The sequence below is a fragment of the Bufo gargarizans genome, unplaced genomic scaffold, assembly GCF_014858855.1.
Source record: "Bufo gargarizans isolate SCDJY-AF-19 unplaced genomic scaffold, ASM1485885v1 original_scaffold_1868_pilon, whole genome shotgun sequence".
NCBI classification, from domain to species: Eukaryota; Metazoa; Chordata; class Amphibia; order Anura; family Bufonidae; genus Bufo; species Bufo gargarizans.
The window spans coordinates 2554-23957 of NW_025334551.1; the positions used below are offsets into that span (position 1 = coordinate 2554).

Here is a 21404-nt window from a genome sequence, read left to right on the forward strand (position 1 = left end):
GAGACAGGCGCCCGCGGTGACCCCGCCCCGCAGAGACAGGCGCCCGCGGTGACCCCGCCCCGCAGAGACAGGCGCCCGCAGTGACCCCGCCCCGCAGAGACAGGCGCCCGCGGTGACCCCGCCCCGCAGAGACAGGCGCCCGCAGTGACCCCGCCCCGCAGAGACAGGCGCCCGCAGTGACCCCGCCCCGCAGAGACAGGCGCCCGCAGTGACCCCGCCCCGCAGAGACAGGCGCCCGCAGTGACCCCGCCCCGCAGAGACAGGCGCCCGCAGTGACCCCGCCCCGCAGAGACAGGCGCCCGCAGTGACCCCGCCCCGCAGAGACAGGCGCCCGCAGTGACCCCGCCCCGCAGAGACAGGCGCCCGCGGTGACCCCGCCCCGCAGAGACAGGCGCCCGCAGTGACCCCGCCCCGCAGAGACAGGCGCCCGCAGTGACCCCGCCCCGCAGAGACAGGCGCCCGCAGTGACCCCGCCCCGCAGAGACAGTAGTGCTAGACGCCCGTGATGGCCCCGCCCCTCCAGCGGACACTCACACAATGATCGCGGGCATGCAGGAAGTCAAACAGCTCCTCTGTGCACTGTTCCTCAGTTTGTGATCTGGAGTTGACCCGGGTCTCGCATATCTCCAGCTGCTCCCGCGCCTTCACACACTTCTCTGCCTGCTCACAGTGTTCTCTGACCGCCGTCAGTGGGTCCTGAAGAGAGAGACGGTTACACGGTGCTACTGTCATAAAAGGGGCATCATATCAAATGTCACCCGGCAAAAGAACCCTGCCCAGCCTCCGAGTGGTGGTGGTGGGGGGGGGACACACACACGAGGGGTCGCGCTCAGCCTCTGAGTGGTGGTGGTGGGGACACACACACACACACACACACGAGGGGTCGCGCTCAGCCTCTGAGTGGTGGTGGTGGGGACACACACACACACACACACACACGAGGGGTCGCGCTCAGCCTCTGAGTGGTAGTGGGGGGACGACGACACACGAGGGGTCGCGCTCAGCCTCTGAGTGGTAGTGGGGGGACGACGACACACGAGGGGTCGCGCTCAGCCTCTGAGTGGTAGTGGGGGGACGACGACACACGAGGGGTCGCGCTCAGCCTCTGAGTGGTAGTGGGGGGACGACGACACACGAGGGGTCGCGCTCAGCCTCTGAGTGGTAGTGGGGGGACGACGACACACGAGGGGTCGCGCTCAGCCTCTGAGTGGTAGTGGGGGGACGACGACACACGAGGGGTCGCGCTCAGCCTCTGAGTGGTAGTGGGGGGACGACGACACACGAGGGGTCGCGCTCAGCCTCTGAGTGGTGGGGGGGGGACGACGACACACGAGGGGTCGCGCTCAGCCTCTGAGTGGTGGGGGGGGGACGACGACACACGAGGGGTCGCGCTCAGCCTCTGAGTGGTGGGGGGGGGACGACGACACACGAGGGGTCGCGCTCAGCCTCTGAGTGGTGGGGGGGGGACGACGACACACGAGGGGTCGCGCTCAGCCTCTGAGTGGTGGGGGGGGGGACGACGACACACGAGGGGTCGCGCTCAGCCTCTGAGTGGGGGGGGGGGACACACACACGAGGGGTCGCGCTCAGCCTCTGAGTGGGGGTGGGGGGACACACACACGAGGGGTCGCGCTCAGCCTCTGAGTGGGGGGACACACACACGAGGGGTCGCGCTCAGCCTCTGAGTGGGGGGACACACACACGAGGGGTCGCGCTCAGCCTCTGAGTGGGGGGACACACACACGAGGGGTCGCGCTCAGCTCTGAGTGGGGGGACACACACACGAGGGGTCGCGCTCAGCCTCTGAGTGGGGGGACACACACACGAGGGGTCGCGCTCAGCCTCTGAAGTGGGGGACACACACACGAGGGGTCGCGCTCAGCCTCTGAGTGGGGGGACACACACACGAGGGGTCGCGCTCAGCCTCTGAGTGGGGGGACACACACACGAGGGGTCGCGCTCAGCCTCTGAGTGGGGGGACACACACACGAGGGTCGCGCTCAGCCTCTGAGTGGGGGGACACACACACGAGGGGTCGCGCTCAGCCTCTGAGTGGGGGGACACACACACGAGGGGTCGCGCTCAGCCTCTGAGTGGGGGGACACACACACGAGGGGTCGCGCTCAGCCTCTGAGTGGGGGGACACACACACGAGGGGTCGCGCTCAGGCCTCTGAGTGGGGGGACACACACACGAGGGGTCGCGCTCAGCCTCTGAGTGGGGGGACACACACACGAGGGGTCGCGCTCAGCCTCTGAGTGGGGGGACACACACACGAGGGGTCGCGCTCAGCCTCTGAGTGGGGGGGACACACACACGAGGGGTCGCGCTCAGCCTCTGAGTGGGGGTACACACACACGAGGGGTCGCGCTCAGCCTCTGAGTGGGGGGACACACACACGAGGGGTCGCGCTCAGCCTCTGAGTGGGGGGACACACACACGAGGGGTCGCGCTCAGCCTCTGAGTGGGGGGACACACACACGAGGGGTCGCGCTCAGCCTCTGAGTGGGGGGACACACACACGAGGGGTCGCCGCTCAGCCTCTGAGTGGGGGGACACACACACGAGGGGTCGCGCTCAGCCTCTGAGTGGGGGGACACACACACGAGGGGTCGCGCTCAGCCTCTGAGTGGGGGGACACACACACGAGGGGTCGCGCTCAGCCTCTGAGTGGGGGGACACACACACGAGGGGTCGCGCTCAGCCTCTGAGTGGGGGGACACACACACGAGGGGTCGCGCTCAGCCTCTGAGTGGGGGGACACACACACGAGGGGTCGCGCTCAGCCTCTGAGTGGGGGGACACACACACGACGGGTCGCGCTCAGCCTCTGAGTGGGGGGACACACACACGACGGGTCGCGCTCAGCCTCTGAGGGGGGGGACACACACACGACGGGTCGCGCTCAGCCTCTGAGTGGGGGGACACACACACGACGGGTCGCGCTCAGCCTCTGAGTGGGGGACACACACACGACGGGTCGCGCTCAGCCTCTGAGTGGGGGGACACACACACGACGGGTCGCGCTCAGCCTCTGAGTGGGGGGACACACACACGACGGGTCGCGCTCAGCCTCTGAGTGGGGGGACACACACACGACGGGTCGCGCTCAGCCTCTGAGTGGGGGGACACACACACGACGGGTCGCGCTCAGCCTCTGAGTGGGGGGACACACACACGACGGGTCGCGCTCAGCCTCTGAGTGGGGGGACACACACACGACGGGTCGCGCTCAGCCTCTGAGTGGGGGGACACACACACGACGGGTCGCGCTCAGCCTCTGAGTGGGGGGACACACACACGACGGGTCGCGCTCAGCCTCTGAGTGGGGGGACACACACACGACGGGTCGCGCTCAGCCTCTGAGTGGGGGGACACACACACGACGGGTCGCGCTCAGCCTCTGAGTGGGGGGACACACACACGACGGGTCGCGCTCAGCCTCTGAGTGGGGGGACACACACACGACGGGTCGCGCTCAGCCTCTGAGTGGGGGGACACACACACGACGGGTCGCGCTCAGCCTCTGAGTGGGGGGACACACACACGACGGGTCGCGCTCAGCCTCTGAGTGGGGGGACACACACACGACGGGTCGCGCTCAGCCTCTGAGTGGGGGGACACACACACGACGGGTCGCGCTCAGCCTCTGAGTGGGGGGACACACACACGACGGGTCGCGCTCAGCCTCTGAGTGGGGGGACACACACACGACGGGTCGCGCTCAGCCTCTGAGTGGGGGGACACACACACGACGGGTCGCGCTCAGCCTCTGAGTGGGGGGACACACACACGACGGGTCGCGCTCAGCCTCTGAGTGGGGGGACACACACACGACGGGTCGCGCTCAGCCTCTGAGTGGGGGGACACACACACGACGGGTCGCGCTCAGCCTCTGAGTGGGGGGACACACACACGACGGGTCGCGCTCAGCCTCTGAGTGGGGGGACACACACACGACGGGTCGCGCTCAGCCTCTGAGTGGGGGGACACACACACGACGGGTCGCGCTCAGCCTCTGAGTGGGGGGACACACACACGACGGGTCGCGCTCAGCCTCTGAGTGGGGGGACACACACACGACGGGTCGCGCTCAGCCTCTGAGTGGGGGGACACACACACGACGGGTCGCGCTCAGCCTCTGAGTGGGGGGACACACACACGACGGGTCGCGCTCAGCCTCTGAGTGGGGGGACACACACACGACGGGTCGCGCTCAGCCTCTGAGTGGGGGGACACACACACGACGGGTCGCGCTCAGCCTCTGAGTGGGGGACACACACACGACGGGTCGCGCTCAGCCTCTGAGTGGGGGGACACACACACGACGGGTCGCGCTCAGCCTCTGAGTGGGGGGACACACACACGACGGGTCGCGCTCAGCCTCTGAGTGGGGGGACACACACACGACGGGTCGCGCTCAGCCTCTGAGTGGGGGGACACACACACGACGGGTCGCGCTCAGCCTCTGAGTGGGGGGACACACACGACGGGTCGCGCTCAGCCTCTGAGTGGGGGGAGGTCGCGCTCAGCCTCTGAGTGGGGGACACACACACGACGGGTCGCGCTCAGCCTCTGAGTGGGGGGGACACACACACGACGGGTCGCGCTCAGCCTCTGAGTGGGGGGGACACACACACGACGGGTCGCGCTCAGCCTCTGAGTGGGGGGACACACACACGACGGGTCGCGCTCAGCCTCTGAGTGGGGGGACACACACACGACGGGTCGCGCTCAGCCTCTGAGTGGGGGGACACACACACGACGGGTCGCGCTCAGCCTCTGAGTGGGGGGGGGACACTCACGAGGGGTCGCGCTCACCCTCTGAGTGGGGGGGGACACACACGAGGGGTCGCGCTCACCCTCTGAGTGGGGGGGGACACACACGAGGGGTCGCGCTCACCCTCTGAGTGGGGGGGGACACACACGAGGGGTCGCGCTCACCCTCTGAGTGGGGGGGGACACACACGAGGGGTCGCGCTCAGCCTCTGAGTGGGTGGGGGGGACACACACGAGGGGTCGCGCTCAGCCTCTGAGTGGGGGGGGGGGACACACACGAGGGGTCGCGCTCAGCCTCTGAGTCGGGGGGGGGGGGGGGGGGACACACGAGGGGTCGCGCTCAGCCTCTGAGTCGGGGGGGGACACGCGAGGGGTCGCGCTCAGCCTCTGAGTTAGGGGGGGGGGACACACGAGGGGCCCCAGAGACCCCGCAGCTGTAGCCGTCCTCACCACCAGCTCCACTTCCTCCTCTTCTTCTTCTTCCTCCTGTAAACACAAGGACACAGCGTTACCCGGGGCCACAGCCTCTCCCGCCTCCGGGCCAGCCACACTGGGCGGCTCCTCACCTCCTCGGGTTCCCCAGCAAACACCTTCTTCAGCTCCAGCACCATGATGTCACCGGCAGCCGCTAACAGAAGGACAAGCGGGGTCAGCGGCCGGAACTTCGTCACTTAGCTCCGCCCCGACCCGGAAGTCCTACTCTCCCAGCGCAGGGCTCCCGCTCATCGCCAGAGGCTGCCCGATATGTGCCGAGCAGTGGCCGCCATATTCCCGGAGACCACCAGGACACCGTGTAAGGGGAGGAGCCCGAGTCACGGTCCCAGGATGGAGGACACGCCTCCCTGCGACGTCACGTGATGCAAACATCCCTGTAAGATGGCGGCGCTGTGACGGGCAGTCCCTTTGCTCCTTCCTGACTTGTCCGAGGCTCCAGGTTTTGGTCCACGTGATATGAGCCGCAGAGCGGGGACCTTAGGCCATGGAGAGATCGCCGGAAGATGCGGGAGGGAGCCCAGCCACCCTGTTCCAGCTGTCCGCCCAGGCGGTGACCGCAGACATGGAGCGGCTGGAGGAAGACGTGTGGGGTGAGGGCCGGGGTCACGTGACGGGGAGGAGGGCGTCCGTGGGGGGGCCGGGGTCACGTGACGGGGCGGAGGGCGTCCGTGGGGGGGCCGGGGTCACGTGACGGGGAGGAGGTGTCTGTGGGGGCCGGGTCACGTGGCAGGAAGGAGGGGGGTGTCTGGGGGCCGGGGTCACGTGACGGGGAGGAGGGGGGTGTCTGGGGGCCGGGTCACGTGACGGGGAGGAGGGCGTCCGTGGGTGTGAGGGCCGGGGTCACGTGACGGGGAGGAGGGCGTCCGTGGGGGTGAGGACCGGGGTCACGTGGGGGCCGGGTCACGTGACGGGGAGGAGGGCGTCCGTGGGTGTGAGGGCCGGGGTCACGTGACGGGGAGGAGGGCGTCCGTGGGGGTGAGGGCCGGGGTCACGTGACGGGGAGGAGGGCGTCCGTGGGGGCCGGGTCACGTGACGGGGAGGAGGGCGTCTGTGGGGGCCGGGGTCACGTGACGGGGAGGAGGGGGGCGTCTGTGGGGGCCGGGGTCACGTGGCGGGGAGGAGGGGGGTGTCTGTGGGGGCCGGGGTCAGGTGACGGGGAGGAGGGGGGTGTCTGTGGGGGGCCGGGGTCAGGTGACGGGGAGGAGGAGGGTGTCTGTGGGGGGCCAGGGTGACGGGGAGGGGGGTGTCTGTGGGGGGCCGGGGTCAGGTGACGGGGAGGAGGAGGGTGTCTGTGGGGGGCCAGGGTGACGAGGAGGGGGGTGTCTGTGGGGGGCCGGGGTCAGGTGACGGGGAGGAGGGTGTCTGTGGGGGGATGGGGTCACGTGACGGGGAGGAGGGTGTCTGTGGGGGGCCGGGGTCACGTGGCGGGAAGGAGGGGGGTGTCTGTGGGGGGTCAGGTGACGGGGAGGAGGGGGGTGTCTGTGGGGGGTCAGGTGACGGGGAGGAGGGGGGTGTCTGTGGGGGGCCGGGGTCAGGTGACGGGGAGGAGGGGGGTGTCTGTGGGGGGCCGGGGTCAGGTGACGGGGAGGAGGGGGATGTCCGGGGGGAGGAGGGGGGTGTCCGCGGGGGCCGTGGTCACGTGACGAAGAGGAGGGGGCTTCCGCGAGGGCCGGGGGTCACGTGACGAAGAGGAGGGGGCGTCCGCGGGGGCTGGGGTCACGTGACGAAGAGGAGGGGCGTCCGCGGGGGCCGGGGTCATGTGACCCAGCAGTGTCTGTGGGGACTGGGGTCATGTGATTGGGAGGAGGGTGTCTTTGGGCGTCGTGGTCATGTGACGTGTCTTTTCAGGGCTCCCGTCTGTCGTCCTTCAGGGCCTCCTCCCGATGCTGAACATCTATTACCTGGAGAGGATCGAGCCGGCAGCCGTGCGGAAAGGTCAGTGCACCCCCCTCCAGGCCACAGCCCTCTGGTCCCGCCCACCTTGCTATCCGCCTCTAGACCTCTGGTCCCGCCTACCTAGCTATCTTCCTCATGACCTCTGGTCCCGCCCACCTAGCTATGCTCCTCATGACCTCTGGTCCCTCCCACCTAGCTATCTTCCTCATGACCTCTGGCCCCGCCCACCTTGCTATCCACCTCTTGACCTCTGGTTCCTCCCACCTAGCTATCTTCCTCATGACCTCTGGCCCCGCCCACCTTGCTATCCGCCTCTTGACCTCTGGTCCCGCCTACGTAGCTATCTTCCTCATGACCTCTGGCCCTGCCCACCTAGCTATCTTCCTCATGACCTCTGGCCCTGCCCACCTAGCTATCTTCCTCATGACCTCTGGCCCCTCCCACCTAGCTATGCTCCTCATGACCTCTGGCCCCGCCCACCTTGCTATCCACCTCTTGACCTCTGGTCCCGCCCACCTAGCTATCTTCCTCATGACCTCTGGTCCCTCCCACCTAGCTATCTTCCTCATGACCTCTGGTCCCTCCCACCTAGCTATCTTCCTCATGACCTCTGGTCCCTCCCACCTAGCTATGCTCCTCTTGACCTCTGGTCCCTCCCACCTAGCTATCTTCCTCATGACCTCTGGTCCCTCCCACCTAGCTATCTTCCTCGTGACCTCTGGTCCCTCCCACCTAGCTATCTTCCTCATGACCTCTGGTCCCTCCCACCTAGCTATCTTCCTCGTGACCTCTGTTCCCGCCTACCTAGCTATCTTCCTCATGACCTCTGGTCCCTCCCACCTAGCTATGCTCCTCCTGACCTCTGGTCCCTCCCACCTAGCTATCTTCCTCTTGACCTCTGGTCCCTCCCACCTAGCTATGCTCCTCTTGACCTCTGGTCCCTCCCACCTAGCTATCTTCCTCATGACCTCTGGTCCCGCCCACCTAGCTATCTTCCTCATGACCTCTGGTCCCGCCCACCTAGCTATCTTCCTCATGACCTCTGGTCCCTCCCACCTAGCTATCTTCCTCATGACCTCTGGTCCCGCCCACCTAGCTATGCTCCTCATGACCTCTGGTCCCGCCCACCTAGCTATGCTCCCCATGCCCTCTGGTCCCGCCCACCTCATGGCTCCTCCCCCTGCTCTTCTCCCACCAGGGCTCTCCACACAGTCCGTCTGGTGTAAGTTGTGGAAGGACATCATGAAGAGTAAACCGTCCCGACTGGTGGTGAGTGCGCTGAGCGGGGGCGTGCACCCGTCCTGGCGCTGCGTTAGTATTCACACCCTCCATCTTTGATTCCAGACAGTGATGTGCTGGAGGAAGAAGTTCCTTGAAGCGTTTTTCCACAATGTCCTTCGCGGGATCCTTGACGTGTCCTCTGACCAGCGGCTGCACGACCGCCGCTTCTCCCCGCTGGTCCACAGCGCGCGCCATGTCTCGGAGCTGACCATCTGTAACAAGCAGCAGGAGGTGACGGAGCTGACCCCCGCCCTGCTGCAGAGCCTGGCCCAGTCTGCGGAGGCGCTGAAGTTCCTGCACCTGCGCTCATCTGACCCCGACACCCAGAAGTGCCTGCGCCTGCTGCTGCACCACCTCATCCACCACGGCCACGTCAACAAGGTGTCGGTGCTGTCCTGGCCCTGTCCTGACAACCAGCTGCTGGAGCTGATCCTGACAATGAGCGCCGGCTACTGGCAGCCTGCCACAGACTGCCCCTGCAGCTCCTGCCTCCCGGCTGACAGCGCCCCCGGCAGCGAGGAGCGGAGCGGCGCCATGTTAAGCCTGCAGCCCCTTAATATCAGCCAGAATGTCCCTGCCTCATCTACCTCATGTGGGGGCCCGGGCGGGGGCCACTCCTCTGAGCCCAGTGACTTGTATGACTTCATTTTTAGTGTTTCAGCAGTGGAAGAGAGCGCCCCCGAGGCCTCCTGTGTGGATGGGGTGAGAAGTGTGGGGGCGTCACCGTTATCTGGGGCCGTGCTTTTCAGGAGTGTCAGAGCACTCAACCTACACAACATCCCCCTTACTTTACCCTCCTGTCGCTCTCTGTGCCGCCTGCTGCGCTCGTGGACGTCCCTGGAACGGCTGACTATGGCGTACAACGGTGAGTAATGCACCCTGAGCTCTGCTTCATCATTGTGTAGACCAGCACTGGTGTAGTGTGTGCTCACCATGGGGGGGGGGGGGTCCATGTAGGGTGACAGCGCTGAGGAGCAACTGACCCTCTGCTGACCATGGGAGGGTCCATGTAGGGTGACGGTGCTGAGGAGCAACTGACTATCTGCTGACCATGGGGGAGTCCATGTAGGGTGACAGCGCTGAGGAGCAACTGACCCTCTGCTGACCATGGGGGGGGGGGGGGTCCATGTAGGGTGACAGCGCTGAGGAGCAACTGACCCTCTGCTGACCATGGGAGGGTCCATGTAGGGTGACGGTGCTGAGGAGCAACTGACTATCTGCTGACCATGGGGGGGGTCCATGTAAGGTGACAGAGCTCTGAGGAGCAACTGACCCTCTGCTGACCATGGGAGGGGGTCCATGTAGGGTGACGGTGCTGAGGGGCAACTGACTATCTGCTGACCATGGGGGGGGTCCATGTAAGGTGACAGAGCTCTGAGGAGCAACTGACCTGCTGACCATGGGGGGGTCCATGTAAGGTGACAGAGCTCTGAGGAGCAACTGACCATCTGCTGACCATGGGAGGGGGTCCATGTAAGGTGACAGAGCTTTGAGGAGGAACTGACCCTCTGCTGATCATGGGGAGGGTCCATGTAAGGTGACAGAGCTCTGAGGAGCAACTGACCATCTGCTGACCATGGGAGGGTGTAACGGATCTCCTAGCACCCCGACCGAGTACCTCCGTTGCTAGATGCTCCTAGTGCTTTCCGAGAACTCCAAGCACTCCACTTGACACCGTACGCCCTGCAGACCCCACGAACCGCCGCAGCTTGGTTGGGGTCTCACCATCCTCCACCCACGCTGGACCTACGACAAGGCTCCAGGCTCCAGTGGGTGAACCTCTCCTACAGCCAGAGAGCAGGAACAGCTCTTACAAGAGCTAGTAGTTATGCCAGGGGAGTATAGCAAATCTTCAGCGTATAGCAATCCCCCAGTTTGATCAGTTATCCAAACACCAGTCTCAGCATGATGAAGGATAAAACAGGAACACTTTATTGAGGGCTACCCGCCCGTATTTATGCAGGTCTTCATCTGGTGGCCACGCCCTTAGGGGACCAGAATGGAGACTGCGACACAGGACAGATATGCAGAAATTCAGGATACACAGACACAACACATCCCCACAATGCATCATGGTTTCCTCCTCTGCCCCACAGACAACCGAGGAATAATCCAATTACCTCTCAGGACAAAGGGGAGATCGCCAATACACACGTGGGGACAACAGGACAGACATCACCAGTTAAACACACAATGTCACACCCTCCCAGCAACCACAGACATTTAACATATCCCCAGATAGCTCAAGTCTGAGTGCATATCATTAGGCGAATGGCACTCAGACCACACAAATACAATTAAACTAGCCATCTGGGTGCCCTCACATAACAAAATACAATTCCAAAGACAGATTTAAGCTGTGCGGCCGGCCTGTGTTATTTAAAGTTAGTATGGGCCATAATCCTGAGGCAGGAGGCTGGCAACCAGCCCCCTCCAAAACACCGTGGCGAGGTTGGTTTCGTCACACATCTCCCCCTTCCAGGGAAGACTAACCAGATACCTGACCTCACGGTCAGTACCTGAGTTAGTCTGGCAGTCCAACCACAACCCCATACTGGACCTGTTGAATTTTGGGGCCTGGCTCTTGAGTGGGCATCTGCGACTCCTTGCTGCCTTGTGGTTCTCCAGCTTGGAGCTGTAGGTACTTGGTGGGCAGAGGCCGACTGCACTCTGCCCATATGCCAGCTCTTCCGCTGGGGTCGCTTGTGGGGAGTCCGGCTCTGGAGAAGAGGATAGGGGAGGGCAGAGGCCGACTGCGCTCTGCCCATATGCCAGCTCTTCCGCTGGGGTCGCTTGTGGGGAGTCCGTTTCTGAAGAAGAGGGTAGGGGAGGGCAGAGGCCGACTGCGCTCTGCCCAGATGCCAGCTCTTCCGCTGGGGTAGCCGGTGGGGAGTCCGGCTCTGGAGAAGAGGATAGGGGAGGGCAGAGGCCGACTGCACTCTGCCCAGATGCCAGCACTTCCGCTGGGGTAGCCTGTGGGATGTCCGGCTCTGGAGAAAAGGATAGAGGAGGGCAGAGGCCGACTGCGCTCTGCCCAGATGCCAGCTCTTCCGCTGGGGTAGCCTGTGGGATGTCCGGCTCTGGAGAAGAGGGTAGGGGAGGGCAGAGGCCGACTGCACTCTGCCCAGATGCCAGCTCTTCCGCTGGGGTAGCCTGTGGGATGTCCGGCTCTGGAGAAGAGGATAGGGGAGGGCAGAGGCCGACTGCGCTCTGCCCAGATGCCAGCTCTTCCGCTGGGATGGGGTCAGGAAATCCTATCCCCAGGACCTTGTTGCAGATCGGCTGTGGAGAGGAGGAATCGCTTACCTCCTCCTCCAGGCATTCCTGCAGGGTTGGTGGGGGATCTGAACCGGCCGTCCAGTATCCTGGTAGGCCTGGTGCAGAGACCGCGGTCCCATCTGCCCCATCGGAGTTAGGGGTGCTGTCCCCCTGTGGTTGGGGATAGAGACCGGTTGTCTCTTCTCTCTTTACAACACACTGCTGCTGGGGAGTCAGACCGACTGTCTCAACTCTCTGTAACGCTGCCTGGTGCTGGGTAGTGGGTGCGACCATCTCCACTCCTAGTAATGCTGGTTGCTGCAGGGACGGGGGACTGACAATCTCCTCTCCCTGTGATCCTGTCTGCCGCTGGGGAGAGAGACCGGTTGTCATCTCTCCCTGTAAGTTAAGCTGTCGATGGGAAGTCAGACCGACTGTCTGGACTCCAGGTAATGCTGTCTGTAGTTGGGGATCTGGGCTGGCTACCCAGCATCCCTGTAGGGCCGGTGGAGAGACTTCGGTCCCATCTCTACCTGCCGTCGGGACGTCTTCCCAGAACCAGTCAATGAAGTTCCCTACTTTGGGAGTTGGTAGGGAAGCAGGGGGTATTGCCGGCAAGTCTTCCCAGTTGTAGGAGGGCAGATCTGGCTCTACTTGTCGAGCAGGTGTTGGTAGGTCTGCTCCAGCTCCCACTCCCTTGTTACCAGGTGGATCATGTCTTTGCTCACCTCCCTTCCGTCAGCATAATCATGCATGCCCATCCGGTAGTCGTAGATGTCCCAAAACCTAGACTCCTCCGTGCTGCCAAGATCAATGTCCTCCTCCAAGGCATCCCATAGTAACCCAGGTCCATCATAATCCTCACCCTCGGGTCTGTCGTGCTCAGCCATCCAGGGGGAATGTTGAATGACATGCCACCTTAGGGCTTGGTAAGCGTCCTCTAGCCAAAGCTCCTTACATACCAGGTTCTGGAGCTCTGTTACCCAGTCATCCAGGGGCTGCTCTCCCAAGAGACCCATCCGCATCGCCACACGCTTCTGTAGCCGCTGCTCATAACTGGGGAGACTCTCACCTCGCCGCCGCTGGGCATTTTCCAGGGCATCATACCATTCCAGTCCGGGTCATCATCCTCCTCGTAGTGTAACGCTGTTCGAAGACTAGCCGATTCCATCCTGCTGTAGCCAGGGGCGCTGTACGGATACTAGCGTTGCCCTCAATATACTCCACGAACGGTGTCTCCGAGCTGCTTCTCCTCACACTAGGACGCCATCCCACTGCTTGCCACCAATGTAACGGATCTCCTAGCACCCCGACCGAGTACCTCCGTTGCTAGATGCTCCTAGTGCTTTCCGAGGACTCTAAGCACTCCACTTGACACCGTACGCCCTGCAGACCCCACGAACCGCCGCAGCTTGGTTCACCTTGGAGGGGTGATATGGGGGGTCTTCAGAGTGTACAGTATGGTGGGGGAGGGGTGACATGGGGGGTCTTCAGGGTGTACAGTCTGGTGGGGGAGGGGTAATGCTATGGGGGGTCTTCAGCGGTCGGCCTCCTGGTTCCAGTGAAGGGACATCTTAAGACAGGACATTGTGGACAGTTTGGGGGAATGCCCTTCTCTGCTCCTACATGACTGCGCCCGATGCACAAGGTCCATAAAGACATGGGGGGGGGGGGTCCCGACCTCAACGCCATCCAGATGAAGGACGAAAATCCCACAGAAATACTTAAAAATCTTGTAGAAAGTTTTCCAGGAAGAGCAAAAGAGGGACCTTCCCGGAGGAGCATAGCAGGAACCAGATCCATATTCATGCCTATGACTGGGAGACCAGAGAGGCTTATGGAGGTGGACTGTGACGAGAGCACTGAACTTCTACCCAATGACTCCAGTTTGACAGCAGTTTGCATCTGTGCCTCCTGCTTGTTCAGGGACCAGAAGTAATGGGACAATTGTCTTCTCAGCTGTCCCATGGCCGGTGTGTGTTATTCCCTCATTATCCCAATTACAATGAGCAGATACAAGGTCCAGAGGTCATTTCCAGTCTGCTATTTGCTACTTGCATTTGGAATCTGTTGCTGTCAACTCTCAAGATGAGATCCAAAGAGCGGTCACCATCAGTGAAGCCATCATTAGGCTGAAAAAACACAACAAACCCATCAGAGAGATAGCAAAAACATTAGGCGCGGCCAAAACAACTGTTCGGAACATTCTTAAACAGAAGGAACGCAGCGGTGAGCTCAGCAACACCAAAACACCTGGAAGACCATGGAAAACAACTGTGGTGGATGAGCGAAGAATTCTTTCCCTGGTGAAGAAAATGCCCTTCACAACAGTTGGCCGGATCAAGAACACTCTCCAGGAGGTAGGTGTATGTGTGTCAATGTCAACAATCAGGAGAAGACTTCACCAGAGTGAATACAGAGGGTTCACCACAAGATGGAAACCATTGGTGAGCCTCAAAAACAGGAAGGCCAGATTAGAGTTTGCCAAACGACATCTAAAAAAGCCTTCACAGTTCTGGAACAACATCCTATGGACGGATGAGACCAAGATCAACTTGTACCAGAGCGATGGGAAGAGAAGAGTATGGAGAAGGAAAGGACCTGCTCATGATCCTAAGCATACCACCTCATCAGTGAAGCATGGTGGTGGTAGTGTCATGGCGTGGGCATGTATGGCGGCCAATGGAACTGGTTCTCTTGTATTTATTGATGATGTGACTGCCGACAGAAGCAGCAGGATGAATTCTGAAGTGTTTGGGGCAATATTATCTGCTCATCTTCAGCCCAATGCTTCAGAACTCATTGGACGGCGCTTCACAGTGCAGATGGACAATGACCCAAAGCATACTGCAAAAGCAACCAAAGAGAGTAAGGGAAAGAAGTGGAATGTTCTACAATGGCCGAGTCAATCCCCGGACCTGAATCCGATTGAGCATTTCACTTGCTGAAGACAAATCTGAAGGCAAAATGCCCCAAGAACAAGCAGGAGCTGAAGACAGTTGCAGTAGAGGCCGGGCAGAGCGTCACCAGGGATGAGACCAGCGTCTGGAGATGTCTATGCGTTCCAGACTTCAGGCTGTAACTGACGGCAAAGGATTTGTAACCAAGTATTAAAAAGGGAAAGTTTTATTTATGATTATTATTCTGTCCCATTACTTCTGGTCCCTTAACAAGTGGGAGGCACAGATGCAACTGCTGTAATTCCTGCACTGGTCACCTGATCTGGATGTAAATCCCTCAGATTACAGCTGACAGTCTGCAGGTAGAGCCGACAGTCTGCGGGTAGAGCCGACAGTCTGCGGGTAGAGCCGACAGCCTGCGGGTAGAGCTGACAGCCTGCGGGTAGAGCCGACAGCCTGCGGGTAGAGCCGACAGCCTGCGGGTAGAGCCGACAGCCTGCGGGTAGAGCCGACAGCCTGCGGGTAGAGCCGACAGCCTGCGGGTAGAGCCGACAGTCTGCGGGTACAGCTGACAGTCTGCGGGTACAGCTGACAGTCTGCTGGTAAAGCACATCTTGTCCGCTTCATGTCACATCCATTGTGGTGGTGTATAGAGCCAAGAATGTTACCATTGTGTCCGTGTCCCAATATTTTTGGACCTGGCTGTAAGTGATGTCTATTTTTGGGGTTGAGGGGTGACTGGTGCTCTGAGTACAGTTCATGACTTTTCATGCATGAAGCTGATGGCATTGGGTAATGTGTTCTCTACACTTTGCTATGTGGCCCTTGTGTCATGCTGTGTTCTGTTCAGATCTAGGGGCCAATATCGCTCTGGTTTTGGAGGCGTTGTCTGCCCTGTCGCGGACTCCTGGCTGCTGCCTCAGTGTCTTCTCTCTGAGTGACATCACCACCTACGTCCCCATGCTGGAGTTGGTGCAGACGTTGCTCAGGAACCTCCCGAACCTTCATCTGTTGTCCCTCAGCTACGACCTGGAGAGTCACAGTGACTGGGAGGGTCCCAGTTCTGGAGCCGCGCAGTGCGCAGGTGAGTCTGGTGCTCGAGGCTCCGTCCTCCCCGTTGTCCCTGATTCTTACGTCTTCTTCTGGTCTCTGCAGACAATGGCTTACAGCAGCTGGAGCTCCGCTTTCCTCATGACCCTGTGCGGGTGGAGCATCTGGTGCCTGTGCTGAAGGCGTCCTCCTCCCTGGTGGAGCTCTCTCTGGACAATGCCACCTTTTCAGACCAGGACGATCTGAGGCGCGTTCTGCGGGTGATTGCAGGTAATGGTGCCGCCTCTGCTCCCGTCCTCACCTGTCTATATGACGCAGCACCTTGTGTGATGAGGCCCCGGCCTGTTGTCAGGGTTGTCACTCCTGGACCAGTGAAGCTTTACAGGTCACAACTGGCACCAGAGCTCACTGCTTACGTGATAGCAGATCCCTCCCCCAGAAGGTGCACGGCGGCTCCTAATAGAGAGTACCTGAGCGAGTACCGGTCCACATACCTGGATCGGTGGCGAGGAGCGCCTGCAGCATTGCTGTACTGACTACACAGTGCCACCTGATGATCCTCAGTTACATCCTGTATTATACTCCAGAGCTGCACTCACTATTCTGCTGGTGCAGTCACTGTGTACATACATTACTTATCCTGTACTGATCCTGGGTTATATCCTGTATTATACCCCAGAGCTCCACTCACTATTCTGCTGGTGCAGTCACTGTGTACATACATTACTTATCCTGTACTGATCCTGAGTTACATCCTGTATTATACTCCAGAGCTGCACTCACTATTCTGCTGGTGCAGTCACTGGGTACGTACATTACTTATCCTGTACTGATCCTGAGTTACATCCTGTATTATACTCCAGAGCTGCACTCACTATTCTGCTGGTGCAGTCACTGTGCACATACATTACTTATCCTGTACTGATCCTGAGTTACATCCTGTATTATACTCCAGAGCTGCACTCACTATTCTGCTGGGGCAGTCACTGTGTACATCCAGTACTGATCCTCAGTTACATCCTGTATCATACTCCAGAGCTGCACTCGCTGTCTGAGGCTAATGAGTCTTCTGTAACTTTTTAGACTGTAACGTTCTACTTCGGAGGCTGGGTTTCCATGATATGAAGATGTCGGACGCTCCCTGTGAGATTTTGCACTTACTTAGTCTTTCCAGACTTGAAGGTAACGTATTCTAACTTCTCCCAGCCCCCCAATAACCTCCCTGGTGTCTTGCCCCTCAATAACCTCCCTGGTGTCTCGCCCCTCAATAACCTCCCTGGTGTCGCCCCCACCCCCCCAATAACCTCCCTGGTGTCTCGCCCCTCAATAACCTCCCTGGTGTCGCCCCCCCCCCCCAGTAACCTCACTGGTGTCGCCCCCCCCCCCCCCCCAGTAACCTCACTGGTGTCGCCCCCCCCCCCCCAGTAACCTCACTGCCCAGCTTCACTTTTCTTCTCTTCTGTAGAAGTTAAGTTCTCGTTCTGCCGCCTCTTCGAGACGTCGTCGGCTGATTTTGTCGCGGAGTTCGTCGCCGCTGTCAGAAGAAACCCGTCTGTGAGGATCCTAACGCTGAACGGGAACCGCCTGGGTGAGTGGCGCAGTAATGGCGCCTGAGTCATACATGTCCAGGGAGGGGGGTTGCTCGGCTTTTTTATTTCGGAATCAGACGGCTTCTGTATTGAACGCACGTTTGAGGTCACACATGGGCCCTTGGCTCTGGGGCCACAGTTCTTACGGAGCAATGTTTTTTCCTCAGGTAATGACGGGCTGTGTGCACTGGCTGAGCTCTACTCCCCCGACTCCCGCTCTGGAATCATCTACTTGGATGTCAGGTAACGCTCCTCCGCCTGTACGTAGACCGGTGTATACGGGGCCCCTCGGCTGGGCACAGTGGCCCTCTGGAGGGGATGAGATGACACCAGCCCGTGGGGCTCCGTATGTTTCATGTATGACGTTTCCCTCATCGATACAGTCAGGAATAGGTTAAAGCCCCCCAGGTACAACTAGTCAGAGACAGGTTAGTGAGCGGTACCGATCAGTCACCGTGGCCCCTATGAGGCGGAGCCGCTGGATCTTATCTCTCTCTAGGTCATGATGGCGACACTTCTCCTGCGCTGTCCAAGCCTTTTCCTGTCTGTATGCCGCCTCCCTGCGGTAAGAGCGAGGTGTGCTGCGCAAGTCCGTATTACTGTGCATGCATGGAGGTACTCACAGGTGTCCCGCGGAATACTGGAACGGGTCTCAGTCTGATGGCAATTCAAGATGGTGCCTTCCCCTTTAAGTGGCCACTGCGCCTCTTGATTGCAAGGAGAACGTTTGCCTCTGGTTTTGTCTCCCATTATGGCTGGCTGCTCCGCGCCCCGGGGTTGTGTGTGCAGCACCTCTCTCATGAGTGCACTGCCCAGCTGAGGAGGCTGGATGGCCGGTGCATCCGCGGAGAGGGTCTACACCTCACAGGAGCGCCCGCTCCTTACTGCCCGGCTGAGGAGGCTGGATGGCCAGTGCATCCGCGGAGAGGGTCTACACCTCACAGGAGCGCCCGCTCCTTATTGCCCGGCTGAGGAGGCTGGATGGCCGGTGCATCCGCGGAGAGGGTCTACACCTCACAGGAGCGCCCGCTCCTTACTGCCCGGCTGAGGAGGCTGGATGGCCAGTGCATCCGCGGAGAGGGTCTACACCTCACAGGAGTGCCCGCTCCTTACTGCCCGGCTGAGGGAGCTGGATGGCCGGTGCATCCGTGGAGAGGGTCTACACCTCACAGGAGCGCCCCCTCAATACTGCCCGGCTGAGGAGGCTGGATGGCTGGTGCATCCGCGGAGAGTGTCTACACCTCACAGGAGCGCCCGCTCCTTACTGCCCGGCTGAGGGGGCTGGATGGCCGGTGCATCCGCGGAGAGGGTCTACACCTCACAGGAGCGCCCTTTCCTTACTGCCCGCTGAGGGGGCTGGATGGACGGTGCATCCGCGGAGAGGGTCTACACCTCACAGGATCGCCCGCTCCTTACTGCCCGGCTGAGGAGGCTGGATGGCCGGTGCATCCGCGGAGAGTGTCTACACCTCACAGGAGCGCCCCCTCCTTACTGCCCGGCTGAGGAGGCTGGTTGGACGGTGCATCCACGGAGAGTGTCTACACCTCACAGGAGCGCCCCCTCATTACTGCCCGGCTGAGGAGGCTGGATGGACGGTGCATCCACGGAGAGTGTCTACACCTCACAGGACCGCCCGCTCCTTACTGCCCGGCTGAGGAGGCTGGATGGCCAGTGCATCCGCGGAGAGGGTCTACACCTCACAGGAGTGCCCGCTCCTTACTGCCCGGCTCAGGGGGCTGGATGGCCGGTGCATCCGCAGAGAGTGTCTACACCTCACAGGAGCGCCCGCTCCTTACTGCCCGGCTGAGGGGGCTGGATGGCCGGTGCATCCGCGGAGAGGGTCTACACCTCACAGGAGTGCCCGCTCCTTACTGCCCGGCTGAGGGGGCTGGATGGCCGGTGCATCCGTGGAGAGGGTCTACACCTCACAGGATCGCCCGGTCCTTACTGCCCGGCTGAGGAGGCTGGATGGACGATGCATCCGCGGAGAGTGTCTACACCTCACAGGAGCGCCCTCTCCTTACTGCCCGGCTGAGGGGGCTGGATGGCCGGTGCATCCGCGGAGAGTGTCTACACCTCACAGGAGCGCCCTCTCCTTACTGCCCGGCTGAGGAGGCTGGATGGCCGGTGCATCCGCGGAGAGGGTCTACACCTCACTGGAGCGCCCCCTCCTTACTGCCCGGCTGAGGAGGCTGGATGGCTGGTGCATCCGCGGAGAGTGTCTACACCTCACAGGAGCGCCCGCTCCTTACTGCCCGGCTGAGGGGGCTGGATGGCCGATGCATCCGCGGAGAGGGTCTACACCTCACAGGAGCGCCCGCTCCTTACTGCCCGGCTGAGGAGGCTGGATGGACGGTGCATCCACGAAGAGTGTCTACACCTCACAGGAGCGCCCTCTCCTTACTGCCCGGCTGAGGAGGCTGGATGGACTGTGCATCCGCGGAGAGTGTCTACACCTCACAGGAGCGCCCGCTCCTTACTGCCCGGCTGAGGGGGCTGGATCGCCGGTGCATCCGCGGAGAGGGTCTACACCTCACTGGAGCGCCCCCTCCTTACTGCCCGGCTGAGGAGGCTGGATGGACTGTGCATCCGCGGAGAGTGTCTACACCTCACAGGAGCGCCCCCTCCTTACTGCCCGGCTGAGGGGGCTGGATGGCCGGTGCATCCGTGGAGAGGGTCTACACCTCACAGGATCGCCCGCTCCTTACTGCCCGGCTGAGGAGGCTGGATGGCCGGTGCATCCGCGGAGAGGGTCTACACCTCACTGGAGCGCCCCCTCCTTACTGCCCGGCTGAGGAGGCTGGATGGACGGTGCATCCGCGGAGAGTGTCTACACCTCACAGGAGCGCCCCCTCCTTACTGCCCGGCTGAGGAGGCTGGATGGCCGGTGCATCCGCGGAGGGGGTCTACACCTCACAGGAGCGCCCCCTCCTTACTGCCCGGCTGAGGAGGCTGGATGGACGGTGCATCCGCGGAGAGTGTCTACACCTCACAGGAGCGCCCCCTCATTACTGCCCGGCTGAGGAGGCTGGATGGACGGTGCATCCGCGGAGAGTGTCTACACCTCACAGGAGCGCCCCCTCCTTACTGCCCGGCTGAGGAGGCTGGATGGCCGGTGCATCCGCGGAGGGGGTCTACACCTCACAGGAGCGCCCTCTCCTTACTGCCCGGCTGAGGGGGCTGGATGGACGGTGCATCCGTGGAGAGGGTCTACACCTCACAGGAGCGCCCCCTCCTTACTGCCCGGCTGAGGAGGCTGGATGGCCGATGCATCCGCGGAGAGGGTCTACACCTCACAGGAGCGCCCGCTCCTTACTGCCCGGCTGAGGAGGCTGGATGGCCGGTGCATCCGCGGAGGGGGTCTACACCTCACAGGAGCGCCCCCTCCTTACTGCCCGGCTGAGGAGGCTGGATGGACGGTGCATCCGCGGAGGGGGTCTACACCTCACAGGAGCGCCCCCTCATTACTGCCCGGCTGAGGAGGCTGGATGGACGGTGCATCCGCGGAGAGTGTCTACACCTCACAGGAGCGCCCCCTCCTTACTGCCCGGCTGAGGAGGCTGGATGGCCGGTGCATCCGCGGAGGGGGTCTACACCTCACAGGAGCGCCCTCTCCTTACTGCCCGGCTGAGGGGGCTGGATGGACGGTGCATCCGTGGAGAGGGTCTACACCTCACAGGACCGCCCGCTCCTTACTGCCCGGCTGAGGAGGCTGGATGGACGGTGCATCCGCGGAGAGGGTCTACACTTCACAGGAGCGCCCGCTCCTTATTGCCCGGCTGAGGAGGCTGGATGGACGGTGCATCCGCGGAGAGGGTCTACACTTCACAGGAGCGCCCGCTCCTTATTGCCCGGCTGAGGGGGCTGGATGGACGTTGCATCCGCGGAGAGTGTCTACACCTCACAGGAGCGCCCGCTCCTTACTGCCCGGCTGAGGGGGCTGGATGGACGGTGCATCCGCGGAGAGTGTCTACACCTCACAGGAGCGCCCGCTCCTTACTGCCCGGCTGAGGGGGCTGGATGGACGGTGCATCCGCGGAGAGGGTCTACACCTCACAGGAGCGCCCCCTCCTTACTGCCCGGCTGAGGAGGCTGGATGGCCGGTGCATCCGCGGAGAGTGTCTACACCTCACTGGAGCCCCGCTCCTTATTGAGG

The 21404-nt window shown here is 61.9% G+C and overlaps 2 protein-coding genes across 3 annotated transcripts; one reads left to right on the forward strand and one right to left on the reverse strand.

The window, feature by feature from the left end:
* Window positions 1-477: 477 nt before the first annotated feature.
* LOC122923750 (cytochrome b-c1 complex subunit 6, mitochondrial-like) lies at window positions 478-5478 on the reverse strand. The gene is made up of 3 exons (XM_044274601.1): window positions 5346-5478; window positions 5230-5265; window positions 478-696 (listed from the first exon to the last, which is right to left on the reverse strand). Exons 1-3 carry the CDS (start codon window positions 5388-5390, stop codon window positions 493-495), a joined length of 285 nt encoding a protein of 94 aa, XP_044130536.1. The 5' UTR covers window positions 5391-5478; the 3' UTR covers window positions 478-492.
* Window positions 5479-5500: 22 nt separating this feature from the next.
* LRRC41 (leucine rich repeat containing 41) lies at window positions 5501-21398 on the forward strand. 2 transcript variants are annotated; one of them, XM_044274599.1, is made up of 9 exons: window positions 5501-5864; window positions 7123-7209; window positions 8369-8439; window positions 8515-9316; window positions 15460-15693; window positions 15765-15929; window positions 16743-16841; window positions 17125-17247; window positions 17416-21398. In XM_044274599.1, exons 1-9 carry the CDS (start codon window positions 5759-5761, stop codon window positions 17493-17495), a joined length of 1767 nt encoding a protein of 588 aa, XP_044130534.1. In that variant the 5' UTR covers window positions 5501-5758; the 3' UTR covers window positions 17496-21398. The 2 variants fall into 2 exon arrangements, with proteins under 2 accessions (XP_044130534.1, XP_044130535.1); XM_044274600.1 differs by having other exon boundaries at window positions 5617-5864; window positions 7146-7209.
* Window positions 21399-21404: the final 6 nt, after the last annotated feature.

Coding starts and splice junctions, on each gene's coding strand:
- LOC122923750 (XM_044274601.1), bottom strand. CDS start 5,390: ATGGTGCTGGAGCTGAAGAAGGTGTTTGCTGGGGAACCCGAGGAG. Junction 5,266..5,345: donor TTGCTGGGGAACCCGAGGAG/GTGAGGAGCCGC, acceptor TTGTGTTTACAG/GAGGAAGAAGAAGAAGAGGA. Junction 697..5,229: donor AGGAGGAAGTGGAGCTGGTG/GTGAGGACGGCT, acceptor CTCTCTCTTCAG/GACCCACTGACGGCGGTCAG.
- LRRC41 (XM_044274599.1), top strand. CDS start 5,759: ATGGAGAGATCGCCGGAAGATGCGGGAGGGAGCCCAGCCACCCTGTTC. Junction 15,930..16,742: donor CGTTCTGCGGGTGATTGCAG/GTAATGGTGCCG, acceptor GTAACTTTTTAG/ACTGTAACGTTCTACTTCGG. Junction 17,248..17,415: donor GCTGAACGGGAACCGCCTGG/GTGAGTGGCGCA, acceptor TTTTTTCCTCAG/GTAATGACGGGCTGTGTGCA.